The 21,198-nt window shown below is 45.1% G+C and overlaps 1 protein-coding gene across 1 annotated transcript in view; it reads left to right on the top strand.

Moving 5' to 3' along the window:
* Positions 1-14,218, top strand: part of ANTXR1 (ANTXR cell adhesion molecule 1) — a 152,565-nt gene extending 138,347 nt beyond the window's left edge. The window contains exon 18 of the mRNA XM_063311570.1: positions 13,952-14,218. Within this exon, the coding sequence (XP_063167640.1) occupies positions 13,952-14,218 (267 nt within the window). The remainder of the gene's footprint in view (positions 1-13,951) is intronic.
* Positions 14,219-21,198: the final 6,980 nt, after the last annotated feature.

Raw genomic sequence — 21,198 nt, 5'->3', positions numbered from 1 at the left:
GGGCCAGAAGGTTGCATGAGGGGTCGAAACGTTTACTGGATGGAGGACGCAGATCAGCTTTCTCTTTGTGAGACACCAGGATTTCTCCATTGCCCATGAATTCCTCTATAGGAGCAGCATAGACGGCCATGTGAAAAGGGAGTCAAAATGGCTTAGAGAGTCTTCTCCAACCTGGTGCTCCTTAGAAGCGTTAGGCTTCAGCTCTTAGCATTCCTCCCCAGCCTTGTCAATGACTGTGTTGGTGAAGAGAAAGTTAAATGCATGTACAGATCAGGTCCCCAACAAATAGTCTTAGGAAGGCTCAGAAGGTAACCCAACTGTTTTGACACATAGAAGTGTGGTGTACAGTATCTTTTCTTTCACACTGTAGGTGATGCAAGGTGGTGTTCTTCTGAATTAAACCAAGGTCCAGTTAATCCAGCTCTCAGTTTCCAGTAGACTATTCCAGAAGAACAATTGGAGCCTGAGGTCTTGTTCCTCAGGTTAACTGCAGCCCCTGATTATCCTGGCTAATGATAAATGCCCAGGTGGGCATCCTTGGCTTTGCTTTCCCTTGGTTAACAATTGTGTTTCCAGATAAATTCTCCGCATTCCTTTATCACCAACATAAAGCTTTCAATTCCCAGTCAACCCAGTTATACATCAGCCACCATGTTATCTGTGCAAATTAAGAATGTTCTGGCTTGTTCTGCTGATTGCAGAAAGCACAGACAGGCACGTGTGCAAGGCCAGGATCAAAATATTCTGACGCAGGATGTTGCTTTCGCATCTAAATAAAAAGGTCAACTACTCAGCTTTGAGCCCATCTTCTTGGCCTTGCCAGCAGAAGAGCCTTGCCCATCCTACCTCTGGGATGCCAGGAGATTCAGAAAGGGATAGATTGTCCACCCCTTCATCTGGCCGTATTCTTCAGTCCTTCAGCCTGGCTTGTTAAGGGACACATGTCCTTGCTTCTCTGGGACACTCATGCTGCCCACAGCTGAGCACTCCTCTTTCCATGAGTCCTTGGCTTATTATCTCCCCTTGACTTTGGTTCCTATCCTTAATTGGACAACCGTCTTAGAGCACGGCCACCAACATCTGTCAACAAATTATCAAACAACAGCAGTGCAATTTTCTTGTGTACTTTGGCAAGAAAATAAGTAGAATTGGAGGGTTACCCAACCTATTAATGGTTTAAAATCCCCCAAATTCAAAAAAGGGGTCACAAAGGCCAAAAGAATCTGCAGAAAATATAATTTTGAAAACTGGCCCCAGCCAGAAAAAGATTGCCCATGCCAGCTGTATTGCACACCAGTTCTTCCCATGTGGGGAAGGGCCTCATCTTCCAGAATCACTCAGGTAGGCTGGCTTGTGCCAACAATGTAAGGAAGTAGCTTGGCCAGGGGATGTCTGGGAGAGTGGGCAAAAAAGTCAAAATGGCAGCCACAACCATATGACAAGAAAAAAAGGGCAGAGCTTCATGGAAGCTGCGTGGCTGTGCCCCCCAACTGACTGCCTCCCTGCAGACCCCCCGGGCTTGGCCAGTTGAGAGTGGCATAGAGGACGGGGGAAACAGTCTTCATCCCATGGTTCCCAACTCTTGCATCACTCAGGATTTTTCTCAGTGTTCATTTTTGATGCTGCTGGAGAGGCAAAGGGCAAATCCCATTTCTGATGCTAATTTTCAAGGCAGGGCCAGAAGAAAGTTGTGAAATGTGCTTCCTGAACAAAGGCTGCCACCAAGCACAGCTGCTTGCAATCAGACCAAAGGACGCTGGGTCACGTGGTGGCCTATGGTCAGCTTGCGTTTTCGAGGGAGGAGGTTTGCAATTTTCCCTGCATTGATGAGGTTATTTTTGCTTTCAGGAGCGTAGCCCAAATGCCCATGTGCCCTCCCCAGCTTAAAGGAGAAAGGAGTGCTGTCTTTTCCCCCCATAACAGGATTATTAACCAGATTGGGAATGGGGGCCTTAATTAACGTAGCGACCACTTGTGGGATTCTGCAGTTGTGTTTGCATTGCACGATAAACAGTGGCTTTTTAAGGGTTTTTAGCCAGCCATTAAATGTGTTCCAGCTGAAACCTTCAGGGGCTCTTAAAGCTGTCAGAAAACCGTTTCTCTCTCCCCTCCTTCCAGTGTTTACATTAAAAAAAAAATTGCTAACAGCACAATCTTGCATGAAAAATAAGGCATAGAAGGAGTTACATTATTAAGGGCTGCTAGTCTTTGGTATGTATTGATTAACATTCATTACTTTTATATGAAGTATAGTCCTTTACATGTCTAGCTAGCAGTAAATAGAATCCAGTTGGATTTACCCCCAGATCATGTGTAGTAGGTCTTGTGATGGCTCACAGATACGTGTTTTAATTATTATTGGGTAAGTATCAATTTTTCAAAGCAGCATCCTGCCTAGTAGAGGATCCACATGCCTATTTCCTTAACTTTTGCACAGAAAATCAGGGCAGAACTGCCACCAAATTAGTGTGCTATCCCAATAGAAGAGAATATCTGGTTTGCTTGCAGATGTTTCATAACCCAGTTAGGTAACATCATCAATATGCTTTCTTTGGAGGTTTCAGAAGCCCCAAAAAGGAAAACAGAGTGGGGGGCATGTGCACCCACACACCCTCCCTTGGCATAAGGATTGCAATGCTATTTTTTTTAAAATCTAGAGGCCAGTCATCAATGTCCATATTGTCTTGCTTCCTCTTAACTGAAAACAATTATATTCCATGCATAATCATTAATAAAAACAGAGATAAAAACAGCATAAAAAGAAAAAAAGATTAGAAGGAAAAATTAAAATGTCCTTGCCTTGTGCCAGACAGCATTGTGGGAGTAAGTAAAACTAGCAAAAAACACAAAGCAACTATGATGGGTGAGGTTTGCTTAGAGCAGTGTTTCTCAACCTCAGCAACTTCAAGATGTATGGACTTCAACTCCCAGAATTCCTGGCTGGCTGGGGAATTCTGGGAGTTGAAGTCCATATATCTTTAAATTGCTGAGGTTGAGAAACACTGGCTTAGAGAGACAAGTTGCAGGGGACAGTGTGTAGAAGACACTACACAAATCCTTTCCTTTTCCATTTTATTTATTTACTTTTCAAACTTTATGCTGCTGAAATCCCCAAAGCTTGCACAAAAATAGGGGGGAGGGACATCTCTCCTGCCCCGCCACTAAGGACTTTGGGGCAACAATTCCTCCCCCGTTATTTTTATACATTTATTTCCAACTGCACATGAGATCAATCCCAAACCCCAGCGTTGCCATTCAGAATTAGTTCTCATTCCTTGTTGTGTGGCTTTTCAAGATACAAATTAAATAGGACACATACATGCGTTTATTTATGTGTTCACAGCATGTGTATTTGCAGCTTGTCACTACAGGTCGCCCTCACTTAATGACCATTTGTTTAGTGACAGTTCAGACTTACAGCAGTGCTGAAAAAAACAACTTACAACCGGCGCTCACATTTATGACAGTCGCAGCATCTCCACAGTCACATGATCACGAATTGGGCGCTTGGGAACTGGTTTGCATTTATAACCGTTGCAGCATCCTGTGGTCATGTGACTGCCATTTTCGACCTTCCCAGCTGGCTTCTGGCAAGCAAAATCAGTGGGGAACCGTATGATTTTCTTAATGACCTTGGTGATTCTCTTAATGACCATTGGAAAAAAAGGTCACAAAATCGGGTCTGATTTGCTTAATGACTGCTTCTCTTAGCAACTGAAATTCCAGTCTCAATCATGTGATGGGGTGAGCTCCCGTTGCTAGTCCCAGCTCCTGCCAACCTAGCAGTTCGAAAACATGCAAATGTGAGTAGATTAATAGGAACCGCTTCGGCGGGCAGGTAATGGTGTTCTGTGTAGTCATGCCGGTCACATGACCACGGAAGTGTCTACGGACAAACGCCGGCTCTTCGGCTTTGAAACGGAGATGAGCACCGCCCCCTAGAGTCGGACACAACTGGACTTAATGTCAAGGGAAACCTTTACCTTTACCTGCCTGTATCTGTGCAGGAACCCCCCCACTTCAAACACACTCACAAAGTTTGGCTCTCACAGTGGCAATCCTTTCCCCAAATGTAGTTGATGCTCAGGCAAAAAAGAGGCCAGAGATTTCAAAAGTTCAGCCCCTGGCCCAGAACTCTGAATGTGGGCAAAGGAAAATTTGGAGACAAAGAACGCTGGACTCACCGTGGCATCTTTGTTCTTCTCTTTTAGCCCACCTTTTTCTCCAACCCTTGTTCAAACCATAATTGTGTCAGTTCTCCATATTTCACATAGGCTTTTAAAATAAGAAATCTGCCTTTTCTTGCCCCCCAGTCTCAGAGAGGGGGGCAGCCCTTCCTTCCCAGGCTCCTTGACCGCTCCCTGGTCAATTTCATTCCCCTCTCCTAAAACCAGCTGCTCCATATCCTACCCCTTTTGTCAATTTCACAGCTTAATTGCACAACTTCGAAACAGGCTGCACTTAGCAATAGGCACAGCATAAAAAACCATTTTTGACTGATTTTTGAAGGAAAATGCTACTGGGAAAGCAGCTGAGCCATGCACTGTGCATCACGTGAGTAAGGCAGATCATGCTTATAGAAAAATGATGCAGATCTAACTTCAAAGCATCCAGGGGCATCCTCAGGGGAGAGGGGTGTCAAAAAAGTCAAGATGGAAGCCCTTTCCTAGCCCTTTTTAATGTGTGGTGTGCATACCATGGAGATTAAAAAGGGGGACAGGGCTTTGCTTGCAGAGTTGCACCCCCCTCCATGGACACCCCCAAGGGCATCGTTGGGGGATAAACATTTCAATTCCACGCTCCCCCATCACTTATCCTTTGAAGGGATCCTGGGACCAAAGCACATTATTAGGAAAGGATTGATTAATTGTAAGCATTTAGAGTCATGCAGCAAAGAAGCATCTGCAACAACCCAATTTGGGGTGATTCGGCCATCTCTTTTAGCCTCTACAAAATATCTTTTTCCTCACCCTTGTCTAATAAGGGAGATACTTTAAAACCCGTTTCTCGGGCTCTAAGCCTCTTTCTGGAACTCAGATTCTGCTGCCTTGATTCATCTGTGTATATTAAAAGTGTTGACATTTCATTCTTCTTTTTTGTGCACTTAATTGAAGCTATTATGTAGCTGTTTTACTATTCCATTAAAAGTGTGTTGTGTAAACATACACATCCTCAAAAACATGTAACAGCAATGGACAACAACAATGTATTTATATAAGTATATAATAAGTATTTATCATGTTTAATAAGGGCTTGAGTGAGACCTGAGCATTACTTCTATTTTCTTTTTGTCCCCAAGCTATTTTTATTTGTGGTGTCTGAGATTTCTCACCAACTCAAAAAACAGTTACTTCTTTCCCAATCTTAAAACAACAGAAACTTAAACTAACAAAGCAAAAATGTGTTACAGAAATTGATGATCACCTTTCTTCTACATGAATTATATATTATCACTGAAAGCTGGTAGCAAAATTAGTCCAGTACCGGAAAGCTCCATTAGATATGGTACAAAACATGAGTTTATTTTCTACATTTCAAATACTTTCTGAACACTACCAATAATGGCAGTGCTGCAGTTGCCCAAAACTAATTCAAAAAGTGTGCCTCAGATCTACAAAGAACTTCTGGGCACAATTCACTGCAAAACCAAGGGAGATTTCTGATGGCTGCACCAGAACCTTTCCCTAAGGCCCACCAGTTCTCAGCAACTGTTTCCTAACTCTCTTTTATTTGGGATGATTTTAATCACTCAGAATTTAACTTAAGTGTCAGAGATTGTTAGTATGCAGTCTGGTTTCATCTTGTAACATATAATTTTAAATTTGCAGTTGAGCAGGCTATATGATTGAATTAGGCTAGGAACAGCATGAATGGATGGGTGGGAATGAGATGAAAGAGGACAGGAAAAGTGATTGAACCATTCAGAGACCCAAGGGTGAATTAGAATGGTGACTGTTTGGTGAGTACCTGCTTAGGAAAAAGGTTGGTTGGCTTATTTCAAGCACCTGGTTTCAACGTAAGCCCACTCCTACGTACACATGGAAAAAGAATGACTACAAATCTAAAAGCATGATTGATTTGATTGTCACGATGGAAGTCTGACTGCAGGAAGGAAGAGAGTAAGGTAAAGTACTCTCTCTGCAGAATGAATGGAAAATGGACATCATGAAAGAGGTATGGAAACTACTTGGGAGAGAGTGAAAAAAACTAAGAGTCACAGAAAACCATAACGTGCCACAGAAATGTCTGGAGTGACATTAATGAGGGGCTTGAAACAGGATGCTTGGTGGAATGATGCATGAAACGGGCCGTGCATGAGGCAAACACATATGAGAATGACTGCTGCAAAAGACTAGGATGAGAAGAAGACACGATACAGAAAAAGATGGGTGATTGTACTCAGAGAGAGCTAGAAGAAGTTGACCTTTGAAGAGGCAAAGAAAAGAAAGAGGAACTTTGATGAGAAAACGTTGTTGTGGAAGAGGGCAGAACAAGGAGTCTTCAGCAGAATAAATGGAATTGAGAATAAAAGTGATGCAATGATTTGGGATGAGATTGAAATGAGGGAGGGTTGGGGAGAGGATTTTAGAGATAATCGTATCTGAAAGAGTAGAATTTAAATATACGGCACAAATGTCAGTGTAGGAAAAAAATGATGGAAGGCATAAAGTCTGTGAGAAGGTTGAAAAATGGCAATGCTGCAGGTATTACTGGGGCAATATTAAAATACGGATGTGGCTTGCTTATGGACATGTTCAACATGTGTGAAGAATCCAGCGGTGCCTGATACTCAGATTGTATGACATAAACATGGAGGTGAACGTTGGTTGCTAACTGGGGTAAGAGTGGTATGTGATGGAAGAAAAGCAGGTGTAAGAATAAACTGAACGCTCAAGAAATGGTTCAGTAGTTGATCAGGGAGAAGACAAGGATTAGTGATGTCCCTTTAGTTGTTTAATGCATTTATGGATAGTGATATGAGACAGGTATTGGGTGGGCCTATTAATTAATTAATTGTTAATCAATAATTATTAGTTATTAAGAATCGTTAATATTATTATTGTTTACATTAATCAATTAAATGCCACTGCACTTTTGTATGGAGATTATACTGTGTTGTTAGGTGAGAACCTGAATCATTTGCAGAGAATATTCAGATAGATTATGTAATGTAACCAAGAGAATGGATCTGAAAATTCATGTATCTAATGTACAGAGCAAAGTAGTTTTGTTTGAGAGGGTTATACACAGAGGCAAAAAATAAGAGCAAGCAGATGAATATATAAACTATTTTCTAAAGAAAGGAAAATGGATGGAGAAATTTAAAGGTGTCCAAATGCTGGTAGAAAGACAGGGGATAATATATGGTCTGTTGGGCAGAGTGAATGTTTGTCAAAAGAAGTGAAAACGGCTGGGCCACTTTGTTATATGGAAGTGAGAGCTGGGGATATCAGGAGGAACATAAAAATAAATTGACTGGAGTGGGAATGGGATTCTTAAGAAGATGGCTGGAGTAAAACAAGAGAAGATAAGGTCAAGAATGAACGGGTGTTGAATAGATGTGGATTGAATACAAAAGTGAGTGACCATTACAAGCTGAGATGGTTAGATCATATGGAGAGAATGAACAAGGCCTGAACTGTAAAACAAATATAAGAAGGGAGAGTGAATGAATCAAGAGGAAGGGGAAGACTGAGAATGTCATAGATGGATGAAGCTGATGAGATCTTTAAAACGAGGTGAGAAGTTTGAAGAAGAAAAGGCAGTGTACGAAGCAAGGATGGTATGCAAGGACAGAACATTATGGAGAAGTGAAGATAGAACATTATAGTGTAGATTTAATTAGATTTCCTTTCCTCTTCTTATCTCATGCTTTAATTTCTTTGACTTCCTGTTTCTTGCTCCTTTCCTGTACCGCGGATAATACTGTTCACCCAAAGGAAAAATAGTTTGGTGGGTATCTCTGTAGGTCTGCGCTTAGGTTGATAAAAAATGGCTTTGGTTTAAAAAGATCTTCAAAAGGTAGCATATGGGAATATGAGTAAATCAGTGCTTGAGGGTGGTGTGGCTGTATTAATCTGCTCTTCTTAGTCACATGGCTTGCTAAACCTTAGAACCTCTAGAGATGGTGGCCACGAGGGACATCTGTGGTTGATGGAACATCCCGTAGCTCTATCGGTGTGCTGAAACGCGAGGGCGGCCTTGGGGAGCAGAGGGAGGAGGTGCTGCCTGGGGAACGACCAGAGAAAGGAACGGGAGTCCAAGAGAGGGTGTCAGTCGAAAGAAGAAACTTAGGAAAGACCCGCCTGGCCCACTCAAGCGATAAATAGGGGAGGCGGGAGATTTGTCCTTCCAGACCTGCAAGATCCTGTTAATGTACCCTTACAGTAAAGTAGAACTAGTTCATCTAGTCGAGTTTCCTGTCTGGTTTACCCAGAAGGGCTGACAACAGGCCGAAGAGGCGTGCCAGTTGAAGGCCACCCATCTGAAGAAAGGGGCACTAGATTCTCCTCCCCAAAACCTCCCTCTTCACTCTCCTCAGTAAGATCGGTCACAAAACTATTGGCATTTCTGTGTGTGCAAAGATGTGCAGTTCCACCTCTTTCCCTCTTCGCTTGAGATCTGCAGCACATAATGCCGCCACAGGAAAATCAATCCAGACATTAGCTGTTCCAGTGGAATTCGGGAGCAGTGTAGGAAATAAAAAATAATGCGACTGGAAGAGGGGAGAAGGGACAGAGACCACTGAGGGTTAAAAAAAAATGACCCAGATTCCTTATTTTGTATTGCCGAGCTTCCTGGGGAAGGCAGCTTTGGAATCTCTCTGGCCGAACAGGAAGAGGCTATGAGCAGTTGCTTGAGCTGTTTTGTTTCAGCAATTGGGGTTGGCGAAAGACTCCTAGAATTCTGGAGTCCACACATCTTAAAGATGCTGAGATTGAGAAGCACTGCTCTTATGCAAAAAGGGTTCTGGGACCAACCTTTGTGTCTAAACATGTGTTGGACAGGCAAGAACTGTGGCTTCTCTGTCAGGTCCCAGAAGATTATCGTTGCTTAGTCAAGGTGTTGAAGGATCTTTCTGAGCAATTCTAAGCTCAAGTCACAAAACGAGAATGTCCCAGGAGGAGAAGTGAACCCAGCCAGAGCTGTGTGGTGGGTACCTAGCCAGGGATGATTTTAGCTATGTATTTATTTATATTTTTATTGTTTGTTTGTCTGAAGAGTTGATAAGGCCGCCCATCTCCACCTAGTGGCCCTGGACAGCAAAGACACAAAACAAAATTTTAAAAAAATACATTACATTGTAATGCAATACAACCAAGGTCCCCAGCAAAACCCTGCTGTCACACATTGTAATCCTACATACCAGGCTCAGCTAACATCCTGGCTTTACTACCTGAGGGGCAACACAGGTGGGGAAGACTTTCCAGAAGGCTAACAGGGTTGCGGCTGTCTGAATCTCCGAGGATGGCAGAAACGCCCTCTGACCTTAACTGCAGTTCTGGCTGGGATTCTCTTTCCCCAGATGTACCAAAATCACACCTTATGCTCTGTGTGTTGGAACAGGTCCAAACACGCAGTGGCTTGTAGTTTCCTTTGGGCAGTTATATGGGGGGAAAGCCACAGACATGGGATTAGTGGAGATTTCCAAGAGGAAATCCTTGGAATGGTTCCCAATCCTGCTGCCTTTCTCATCCTCACTTGCTTTTTCTGCTGTTGGTCATGCGTAGGTGCAACTGTGCATACTCTTTAGCCCTTTGTTTGTTAAGCTTTCTACGGTAAAGATGGTGGTATACACCAGGAGGGAAGGCAAGGGTGTCCCCAGGATATGGTTAAAGAAAGTCAAGATGGTGACCACAATGGTGCGACTGAAGTTCTGCCTGTTTTAGGTGTGTCATCTTGACTTTTTTGACCAAACCTGGGGACACCCCTGCTGCTGCTTCTTATTAGTTTTCTGATGTAACTTCCACCCTTTGTTTAGACATGAAAGCTGAGCCTTACATGGGATCAGCTTGACTCCCTTCTGGCCTCTCTTTTGTAGGCCATGTTAGCTAATCCCAGGATGAGGTAGTCCACAGCAGCGCCCAGATCCAGCGTTTCCTTTATCAGCCAGCTTGTGCATTGTAAACTAGCCCTTTTCCCTGTCAGCCAACTCCGAACAGCCTCCAAATAATCTTCATGAGCTCTCACACAGTATAACCAAATCCATTTTCCCGGCTTTCCTTTGTTCTTGATCCTCTCCTGGGAAGCAGAGAATTTTCTTAACCTAAGAAATGGTGCCGTAACCAAAGCAGAACTCAAATCAGGGTGAAGTCCCATCTCATTTGCTGGAAGGTGGACCTGAACCCAGCAGCTGCACCTGACCTGCATCATCCTGAAAGGGTTTTGCTCTGTCCATATTTGGCAGAGTCACGTTCTGCTCTGGGTGCAAATTGTTGATGGGTGTACAATACAGCGGCTGTGTTGGGGCTCTCGGGGTCTCCTGCCTGCTTTCCCATCACCTCCATCCCCAAGAAACCCAGACGGTCTTTGTTCCTAAATTCTGGGTCCAAATTCTGCTGCTTCGGCTATTGGCTTGGTGTGAGAAGAATCACATCTGCTCTGGTGACCCGACATTTGGAGAGCTCTCTGTTCTAGAAACAATTTATTTGATTTTGCAGAGGACTCCAGGAGCTCCCGTCGGATTGACCAAAGTGTTCTCGTTGCCCCTCCTGAGCAGGTTTGCAGGCAGGACAAACTCAAGCATTTCTGTTTCTGGCTGGGGTTTCTGCCAACTACTATTTTTTTTTTTATGATTAAAAATCTGGACCTAAACAAAGAAACCCAGTTTGATTGGAACTTTGGACCAATTCCACTTGAGCTGCCCTTCAGGGGCTGGAGGGAAGAGGTGGGTCTGGGCACGTAGATCCAGCTTGCTATCAAGTTTTGTTTTGCTTAAGGCAAAGACAAACATGGAGACCCAAATATTATTTCCTGGCTCAGAACACAAAGGGCTTAAGAGACCTAGGAGACCAAATGTTCCTGCAAAGCAAGTAGCAACTCAAGGGCACCCCTTGGCATCACAACCCCCTGAGTACAGAAGGCAGGGATGCCCAGAGGGAAGGGGTCCTTCCATCTTTTCAGCTTAAGACAGTGGTGGGTCAGCCATAGCTCTGCCGGTTGCGCTGTGAAGGATGGATGCAGCCCAGGACAGGCATGGAGGCCTCATCCAGCCTGTCTGTGGGCTAAACGCATCGGAGGGGGCTGCTGACCTTTGCTTGTCCTGCCCTGAGTTGATCACAGGCGATGTCCTTCCAGCCCAGCCATTCCCCAAGCTGGGCTGGACCTTTGCAGTGCAAGCCCACAATCCTTTGGGGGGGCAGCTACTTCTGGGACTGCAGTACAGACAGTGCGTCCTTCCCTGGTGATGGACTGGCCCGAAGCAGAAGGATGTCAGCAAGGGTTTCAACAGACAGGATAAATGGAGCCAAAGTGGAGGAGATTTGACCAGTGCCACACTGAACTGGCCCACATGGAGATGTTGCAACAGGGGTGTCTGCATGGTGTGGTGGTCAAAAATAGGTAGCCTTTCAGGGTAGTCCAGACAAGAGTACACCCAGGAGTACTAGCTCTATCTTTATTGTTTAAAGATTAAACAGAATCTTGCAGGACTGAAAGTACATCTCCTCCACCTCTCCTTTTATCTCTGGAAAAGTAGGGAGGATCCCTTCTGAAATGCTTCCCATGCTTTCCCCCACCTGTGCACTGAGCTGCCTCTTACCAGACCATTGCCCTGTCTGTCTTCGGTCTTCCTCCTGTCTCCCCCTCAGTGTCCATCCCATCCCACATTGCAGGTAGTCCTCCCATAACAATGGTAATTGGGACCAGAATTTCTGTCACTAAGAGGTGTGGTCATAAAGCACGGCACTACATGAGCATGCCAGTCAGCAGCGGCAGTTCCAGCAGTCCCTGGTTACTGTCATAAAGCAAATCACTGTTGACATTAAGCAAGGAGCTCATGTGGCCATGACTTCTGACATCCTGCCAGCCTCCCCACTGACTTTGCTTGTGGGAAGCTGGCAGGGAAGGTTGCAAATGGCGATCGCATGACCGTGGGACACTGAGCCGTCGGAAATTCAGGCTGGTTGCCGAGCACCTGGATCACGATCACGTGATCGTGGGGATGCTGCAGTGGCCACAACTTCAAGGACTGGCCATAAGCACCACTCATTCAGCATCGTCGTAAGTTTGAACAGTCACTGAACAAGTGGTCAGGAAGCGAGGCCCATCTGTATACTGTTTGGTCTGATCCACAACACTTTCCTTACAGCTGAGTCCCTCCACACCTCAGACTTGCCATCAGCTTTTCTCTTGGCCTCACGGCTAGGTGTGGCCCTGCACCGTTTCCTAACAACCCAGGCATGGAAACTTATGTTTTAGGATTTCACAATGCAGTTCACCTTTAAAAAAAAAAAAAAAAACTGCATTGGGGAGTATCTGTAAAAATGCATATATTCATCACAGTAGCATACAAAAATGCAATATAGTAAGGAACTTGTTTGCAAAAACTGTAGATTAGGCAATATTACAAACAATAATATATAGGGAAACATGCATTTCATAAGGCAGTAAAAACAATTTTATTCCACTGTGCCTTTGGGCTAAACTGATTATGGGTGCCTGTCTTGTGTGCTCATAATCAGCTTCATTACTATATTATATTTATTTATAAAAGGATATATTTATATCCTTTATTTTATTTTTGCTTTGTGGTTTATCACCCAGAGGCTCACCACTTGGGGTGCTCTACAGATATCGGAAATAGAATGAGATATAATGACCTGACATGATACATGAGATGTGACATGGCGATAAGATGTGATGTGATATGAGATGGTATCTCCAATGCATCCAAGCGGTATCAGCAAAGACTCCAGAACTGATGCTGATCAACAACGATTCCATAAAGTCATGAAGGGCTGGTGGTTGCCGTATTCGATGGGTAGTTTTATCCTTCTCTGAGAGGCCAGTAGCACAAGGACCATTTCAACAACGCACACAGACACACAGCCCACTTTCTGCCATGTTCACTGATTCAGTGTAGTTTGTACATCGTAACGTTTCCCATGCCGTGGCGCCGACGCGCGTTTCTGTTTGGGAGGGAGCTGCTGTGAGACCTTGTGCCAAGTTCTGTATCTGAACTCTTTACAATGGAATGTGTTTGGGTTATCTTCTCTGCTCAAGGACTTTTCCCGCAGACCATCAGAAGCCGTTAGGAGCACCTGGGATTGTGAGCTTGGGAAGATTCTACGGGGGGAGGGATTTCATTTGCACCGAGGGTTTTTAGTTTGCATTTGGCGCGCTTTCATCATTCTCAGCTTTCTCTGTGATCCTGCACACTGTTCTTTAATAAATCAGATATCTTTGAATTCCTGCTCACGAGTCTGATGGTGTTTTAGAATAGGCAACCTTTACACTTTCACCTCGAGGCATCCTGTGCCAATGCAAGTATGTTCTTCAGAGAAATCCATGGCCAAGTCCCCAGGAAACCTAAAATACCAAACTGGGGATGTCTTGAGATTATAGTTTAAACATTTTCTTTCACTGCCTGGAATGAAAAATGTCTGATTCAAATCAGGAACTATTTATCTGTCTCCATCTCCATCTCCATCATCTCCATCTATCTGTCTGTCTATTGGAATTCATTATAGCCACCAAACACCAATGGACTCTGGGTGGTATACAAAACCAAAAAATCCATAAAAACAGATAAAACATAAAACCACACAGACATCCCAGACTAAACCATCTTACAAACAACACAAATCCAACAACACAGGGCCCTTGTCCTCTTGCCCTCCCTTATGCACAGGGGTGGGGGAGAATGGTCCTTCTTTCCCCAGAACCTGACATTCGTGTGCCGTGTGTCCATCTGCCCTGCTGAAAGGTCTTGTTTTTGCTTGTCTTTCAGGGACGCTGCATCACCTTCACCAGAGTGAAGACTTCCCAGGCGCCACCCAAGTACCCGCTCAACAACACGTACCACCCTTCACCCCCATCCCCCACCCCTGTTTACCACCCTCCGCCCCCTGCCCCCATCTACACCCCACCACCGCCAAGTTCCCCCACACCCCCCACCCCTTCCCCACCTTCCACGCTGCTTCCCCCCCCTCCTCATGCTCCTCCCTCCAACCGGGCTCCACCCCCTTCCCGCCCCCCTCCCCGCCCTTCTGTCTAACGGCCGAGGCACTCTCTCCCAGAAGCATTTCTCAAGCCATTTTCAACAGTACTGTATCAGTTCTATTAACTGAGGTGGCCTTAGCTCTCTGGGCAATGAGAAGACGAAACTGCTTTTATTATTACTTTTTTTTAAAAGAAAGAAAAGAAAAAACCCTGATGCCTCAAGTTGACTGGAAAACTCAAATCACTTGTTTTCAGTTCCAAAGGAATCTCTGCCATTCATCGGAAGGAAGGAAGGAAGGAAGGAAGGAAGGAAGGAAGGAAGGAAGATTGCTGGATAAAGATGGGAGAGAATGGCATCACTGGACAATGCCAGTACTCCCTGGGTATTCCTGTGATGATGTCGTCTGGCAGGACCATGGGCAGCCTTTTCCTGCATGTTGCTTCCTGTTCATAATGAGAATGGCTTCTCCCATACTTTTGTGGTGGGAATGTCTGGAGAAGATCCTGCCTGTGACCACAGGATCCACTGCAGCCCAATACGAGGCCATTCCTATGAACTGGGTCAATACTGCTGGAATCTTCTCCCTGAGGGAGGGTATTTTTCATGGGTCTGGATTCAGTGTGTTGCTGCAAGAATGAGAGCTGTTACGATTACATACAGATTAATGGATGGAGATGAGAAAGACTCCAGGGCCTTCTGCTTTGCAGAAAGAGAAACCTGCAGCTTTCCAGCAAACCACAGGCGAACGAGGAAGCTGGAGAGCCAGTCTAGGGTGGGAGCAGTTCCACCATCCTCTGAGGATACATTGGCAGGCATCCTGTGCAATTTCTGAATACCTGAAAGGTCAAGAAGTGGTTGATTTTATTGGAGAACTCAAAACTGCTGGAAATATTGCCAAACATGATCTCCTCCTAGGATTCCTCTTAACATAGGTGACCGTATGGGTCAATTCTGGGTGAAGTTTCCTGCTGGCCAGCTTAGAAAAGTAACCAACCCAGATTGACAGAGTCAACCAGAGTGGGATGAGCAGTGCTGGATTAACATTACCCTTATATACGCCGAGGGTCTTTTCTTCTTACTGAATAACTATGGTTACATGCTGATTGTCAGAGATTTCCAGGTGCAGTTTATATTATGCAATCGCTCTGCTTTAAATCAGAATCCTATGCAGGGGAAATGGGATCGAGACAGCTGTATTTCTGTCCCTAAATCTCCCACTGCTTTACTTTCCTAATCTTTGTTTGTTTGTTTTCCGTTGCTATAAAAATAGCAATCAAGAAGGGAAAAAAGAAGAATGAATAGAGTTGTTTTCCATCAATAGCGCAGGGAGCTGATTGCCTTTCTGGAGGCATGAACAGACTTTTTCAGTGGGTTCCTATATGTTGAACTGGTTTTGTGGATTGTGTGATGGATGTCTAGAATGAGAGCTGGTGCGGAGAGTATTTTTCTAGATGTTAAATCTCAGTCTAGACATACTTTCCAAAGGGATTCCAGGAAATAGAAAGAGGTCAGGAGAGTTGGGGAGAAAGTGGGACTGACGATGTCTCCCTGGCTGGGTTCACGCATCAGACTAGACTAGGTTAAAACAGGACGGAGTATTTTATGAGTCAGCCATCCCATCAAACCACAATTTGGTTGATCCATTAGGGCAGAGCAGCTTGTTTGTGTTATCCCAGGTTTAAGGTTTCAGAGTGGTGAACTCAGCCAGCATGCCATTGTCAGCTCCGGTTCTTTCCCCTAAATCTGGGTGCCTTGTGATTGTCATGGTTGTGATGAAGATGGACAGAAGAAAAGGTAGAAAATCACTTGCAAATTAGGAATGCTGTTGAATGGCCAGTCACGGAAGCCTTGCACCCCCTGGCTCAGTACTGGAAAAAGATGGGTATGCGTGGGCCAACAGGGTGAGAGCCGTTAAAGACACAGGGCTTGAAACAACCAAGCAGAGCAGCTACGAATTGGGAGAAGTCGGAATGGGTAGCTTTTCAGGGGCTAAGGGCCAGCTTGCATTTTTGCAGTGGCTAAGGGCCACAACCCTAGGGACGCGGTGGCGCTGCGGGTTAAACCGCTGAGCTGTCGATCGGAAGGTCGGCGGTTCGAAACCGCGCGGCGGGGTCAGCTCCCATTGCTCGTCCCAGCTCCTGCACACCAAGCAGTTCGAAAACATGCAAATGTGAGTAGATCAATTGGTACCGCTTCGGCGGGAAGGTAACGACGTTCCGTGAGTCATGCTGGCCACATGACCCGGAAGTGTCCTATGGACAACGCCGGCTCCAAGGCTTTGAAACGGAGATGAGCACCGCCCCCTAGAGTCGGACACGACTGGACTTAATGTCAAGGGAAACCTTTACCTTTACCTTTTAAGGGCCACAACATGTGTGAAGCCACATGACCCAGATGAGTGTGGGGGATTTCCTTTTTTTAGCGTTAATATGCTTAAGGCGTGTTCGTTTCCCACCTTGAAATGGCTGGGGATGCTGTCATCGGCTTTCAACTTATGGTTGGGGGCCAAAAAGTGGAGGCTGCCTGGGGCCTGGGAGCTCCTGGTCCACCACCCCCTAGTCCGCTGTAAAGCCCGATACTCACATTAATTATGTATTAATGGGTGGGGCCATTATCAAGAGCTTCATCTTCAGCACCACAGAAAGATTCAACTGCCCTTCGTCCATAGATCTCTCTCTCAGAGCAAACAATTCCTGTGTCTGCAGGCAGAACAGTGAAGCCCCCCCAACACACACCTTTGGCCTCTGCCCTGTGAGATCCCTCTCGAGAAATATCCTTTCACTGGGCTGCAGCTTGTGGTCAGTTTGATCACCCCAGACTACTTCTTCCGGAAGCCATGACACTCAATTTGGCTGGTCAGCAAGGGTTGGGCATGATCTACTTGTGTAGATCTTTAGGTTTCTTCAGGATGGAGCTTGCTGGGTGTCAGGAAGCCACCAGAGATGAACGGAGCTCCAGAAAAGTAGTGATTCAGTGGGGTTTGTCAGGAGGACGTCTCAACAGCAGAGAGGTATCCCCAGCGGAGGTTAAAAAAAAAAAAAGGGAGTCAAGTTGGTGGTCACAAACTGTGTGATCAAAGCCCAGCCTTTTTATGTGCACCATGGATGTGTGTTGCAGATGACACACTGGGGAAAAAAAGGGGGGGGGGTTGTGTCTCCCATTGCACAGTCCCCATCTTGACTTTGCCCCCCTCCCCCATGGATGCCCTGCTCTTCCAATTGTGCTCAGAAGCAGAAAACACTGTTGCTGCAGTCATGTCCTATAAGAGTAGGTTTTACTCATTATAGATGATCAACAATGCCCAAAATGTGCCAAAATGCTTTGAAAAAGAACCCCACCGTTGTTTGTTACTAACTTAGCAGTCTGCACGGGGACAACTTAAGAGGAAACATAATTTTGAATTACATCTGGTTTTAGTAAGGATTTTTGTCTTCCCAATTCTAGACTCAAACAATTAAAATCCCAGGATAACAGGGGAAGAGTACAAAATAATAAAAAAGTGTAAATCCAGACGAAGAATTACATACACAAACACAAAAATGCAAAAGTTCTGTGCACAAGTTGAAAGCAAAATTCCAAATCTGTGGTGTATATATTATTATTGTGTGCTTGCCATATTTTAAATGGAAGCATTTCCTATTCTGTGTGGATAAAAGATCTTTTTTTTTCACATTGTAGTAAATTATTATAAAGCCAATGATATTTCATGGCATATTATTGTATCAAGCTGTGCTTGTTTTATTTTTTTTTCTCTTTATGGTTGTATTGCTTTTATTAATGTATAAATATTGTCTGTAAGTGACAAGCACCTCCTTTACAAAGCATTAATTGTGATCACCTGGCCTTCTTCCACTGGAACCAGCAAGAAAAGTTGCAGACAGCAATTGAGGGCCTCTCGGGCTTCTGCGTGGGGACCCTGGAGACGCCCTTCCTCACACCGAACCTCCGTTGATTGGGCTGTAGTCACGTTGCAGGAGAAACCCCCACCATTTCAGGAGAGAGTGGCCCACGTTAGCAGAAGCCAGACCTGGAGAAAGCAGTAGGGTCTGTGCATGCTGGGTAGGGTTGCTGTGCATTCTCCACCCACTGGTGAGACCTTTGCACAGGAGGACATCCTGCAGAAGCATTTCTGATGTGCTGATTCCCCATCTCAGAGACCAAAAAAATTTAGGCAGCTGCTGTTACAGATTCTGCCCAACATTTCTGCTGGGCTCTACAGGTCTCAGCAGAACAGGCTGCTTGCAAGAGCTGAATCCAAACTCATGCTTGAGTAGGAACCTCCTCAATCAATGGAGGCTTCCAAGACCTGTCAACATTGATAGAGCAATGGACATGTTGGACCAGCACCTCTGAGAGCTCTCAGGCTATTCAAGGAATCACTTTCCCAGGTCTTGGGATACGCAGAACCACAATTGCTAAGATGGCTTCTCTTCCCCTTTCTTAATGTTACCCCCGGGTCTTAAGAGCAAACATGATCAGCTCAAAACATTCCAGCACCCAAAAACAGAGAAACCAAGACTGGAAGTGCTCAACTGGTCGGTGACACTTAATGTTCTGTAACAGTGAGGTTGAACTGGGTGTTGTACTATATATGGACATATAGTACTATGTATGTATTTTCACTTACTAGGAAGTCCTTGGGCCTCATTATATCAAATACTCCAAAACCAGCCATTCTAAAGAATTCCTTACAGAATGAAGCAAGAACAGATTTAATTGGATAGCGCTGCAGGGTGTTTTCTTCCATACACTTTGTGGATGTACTGCATTATTTGAAAAACTCTACAGACCTACGGATGACAACAGATAAAACTTGGTGAACAAATAGGTCATCCGTGGGATTATGGATTCAAGAAGCCCAGACATCAGCTTGTGGGCCAAACACAGGTGGTTAAGACATTCGGCACCGTGGGAAGAATAGATGGAAACAGCAAACAGCTGCAGCTGGTGAACGGATGGAAATCAGGAGCCTCCCCAGTAGACTTGGGTGGCAATTAGCGATTCTTCAGCCAGCATAACAAATTATTCAGTGCTGTTGGCTTGTTTGCTTGAGTTGTTTTTTTAAAATACAGTCATTATTCTGTCAGTTCTGATGTTATTAAAAAAATAATCTGAGCTTTGGTTTTGTATGTTCAATTTGTAGAAAAAGGAAAGTGGTAGAAGAGGTGGCTGACTTGGAACAGTGGCCCCCTCTTCCCCCCCCCCAAATTTGGTCTGGTATGTGTGGATGATTTCTCCAACACTGGTGCAGCTAAGTAATTTATACCATTGATCTAATGGCTTTAGGGGCCTCATCCTGCTAAACTGACATTCATGTATATGATCTTAATTCTAAAGCGTCACAACACTGTAAGGGATTATGGAGACCAACTTCCTGCTCAGTGCAGAAATCCACATTCAAATTGAAGACTTCCCAACAAATAGCTATCCAACCTCTGCTTGAACGAACACACACACACACACACACACACTGTTGGTTCTGTTGTCAAGCCCCTCTTCACATATGGAGATTTTCCCAACATTTAACCAGAAAATCACAATAGCTGAGACCACACAGGATGCTCAACCAGCCAAATTCCAGCTTAGTGTCTCGTGTTTAGCCAACCTGTGTTATGTTTCTTAGAACACTAGAGTCTGTTGAAGGAGAACTTGTATTGGCCCAGAAGGTTGGCGTTTGAGGGAAGCCCCCTCCCCAAGAGATGAACCACATTTGGAGCCCACAAATAGATGGTGAATACTTGGCAAAGTTGGCCAAGAATGTGGGACATGCATGGTCTGTCTGTATTGGAGAAGTTCTGCAGATTCAGCCCAACTGGGCCAATTTGGGAGGTGACTGACGCATGCCAGAGTTCCTCGAAAGCTGACTGCGTGGAATATGAAGCCTCCCCAAACATGCAAATATCTGCAAAAATGGATATATTTCTTCATACAAAGAGCTTGGGAAGAAAGTATAGATGATGGTCGCTGTGACAGTGTGACTGAAGCCTTCTTGTGTGTGTGTGTGTGTGTGTCTTGCCCACGTATGGAAAAAAGGGGTGGGGCTTCAAGCACACAGTTGGGGCCTTCAGTTTTTTTAAACCCACTCCCCGTGGATGCCCTCAGCTGGGGAACAAAACCCTGCCAAAAAATACGCCCTGGGAACCCTTAGGTGGGGAATTCATAAAATGAGTCCAGCCGGCGATTTCAAGATCAGGGTCAGAATTAAATGCAGGCCCAACCAAACAGCCCTCTTTAATTTTCACAATTTTTACCAAAACACACCTAAAACCAAACCTGGGTCGTTATGGGTGGCACTTGTCACTGGAGGAACGCTAATGATCAAGGATGCTTGAGTACGGAAGATTACACACTTGTTTTTATTCAAAGAGCCAGGTACAAAAAACAAAGTCTAGAGAACAATTTATAGGATAAAGTTACACACACAACGAACCGTGGTCCCATCAACCAAGACAAGCGGAATATGTACATTCAAAGAAAGCAAAGAGAAAAGGGAATGATTGCCCAGGTATTCCAGTTTTACACAGACATGCTCACTTTGCTCAGCCCAAACCAGTAGTGAGTTGCCTCCATTGTCATCAAGAGGCAGGGGAAACAGGGCAATGTGCCACGGAGGAGGCTGGCCATGGGGCAAGGGATCTGGCTCGTGTGGCGTTCCAGGGGATCCCCTCGATAGGGCTGTGGTGCTCCGGGGCCGAGGGTGGGTGGGCTGGCAGCAGGGGGAACGCTCCAGGTAGAAAGCGAAGCAGGTAGATGTCTACGGACCTTCCCTTATGGATTGGCCTCATGTTTAGCCTTGCATATGATGTGGCTTCTGGAACTAAGTGTGGCCTTATTTCTCCTGTCCGGCACATTCTCCATGGAGTGTGCTTCCCCAACAGACAGAGTAGCACAGGCCAAGCTGAGTGAAGAGCCCCCTCCAACCATCCTAAGGCTCTTCACTGTGTTACGGGCAGCTCAGATGGGGAATCCAGCAGCCACTGAGAAGGATGGAGAACAAGCGCCTGGACATCACACAAACACCAACATTTGCAAAG

Source organism: Candoia aspera, chromosome 9, assembly GCF_035149785.1.
Source record: "Candoia aspera isolate rCanAsp1 chromosome 9, rCanAsp1.hap2, whole genome shotgun sequence".
NCBI lineage: Eukaryota > Metazoa > Chordata > Lepidosauria > Squamata > Boidae > Candoia > Candoia aspera.
This window is presented reverse-complemented; position numbering and strand designations above follow the sequence as displayed.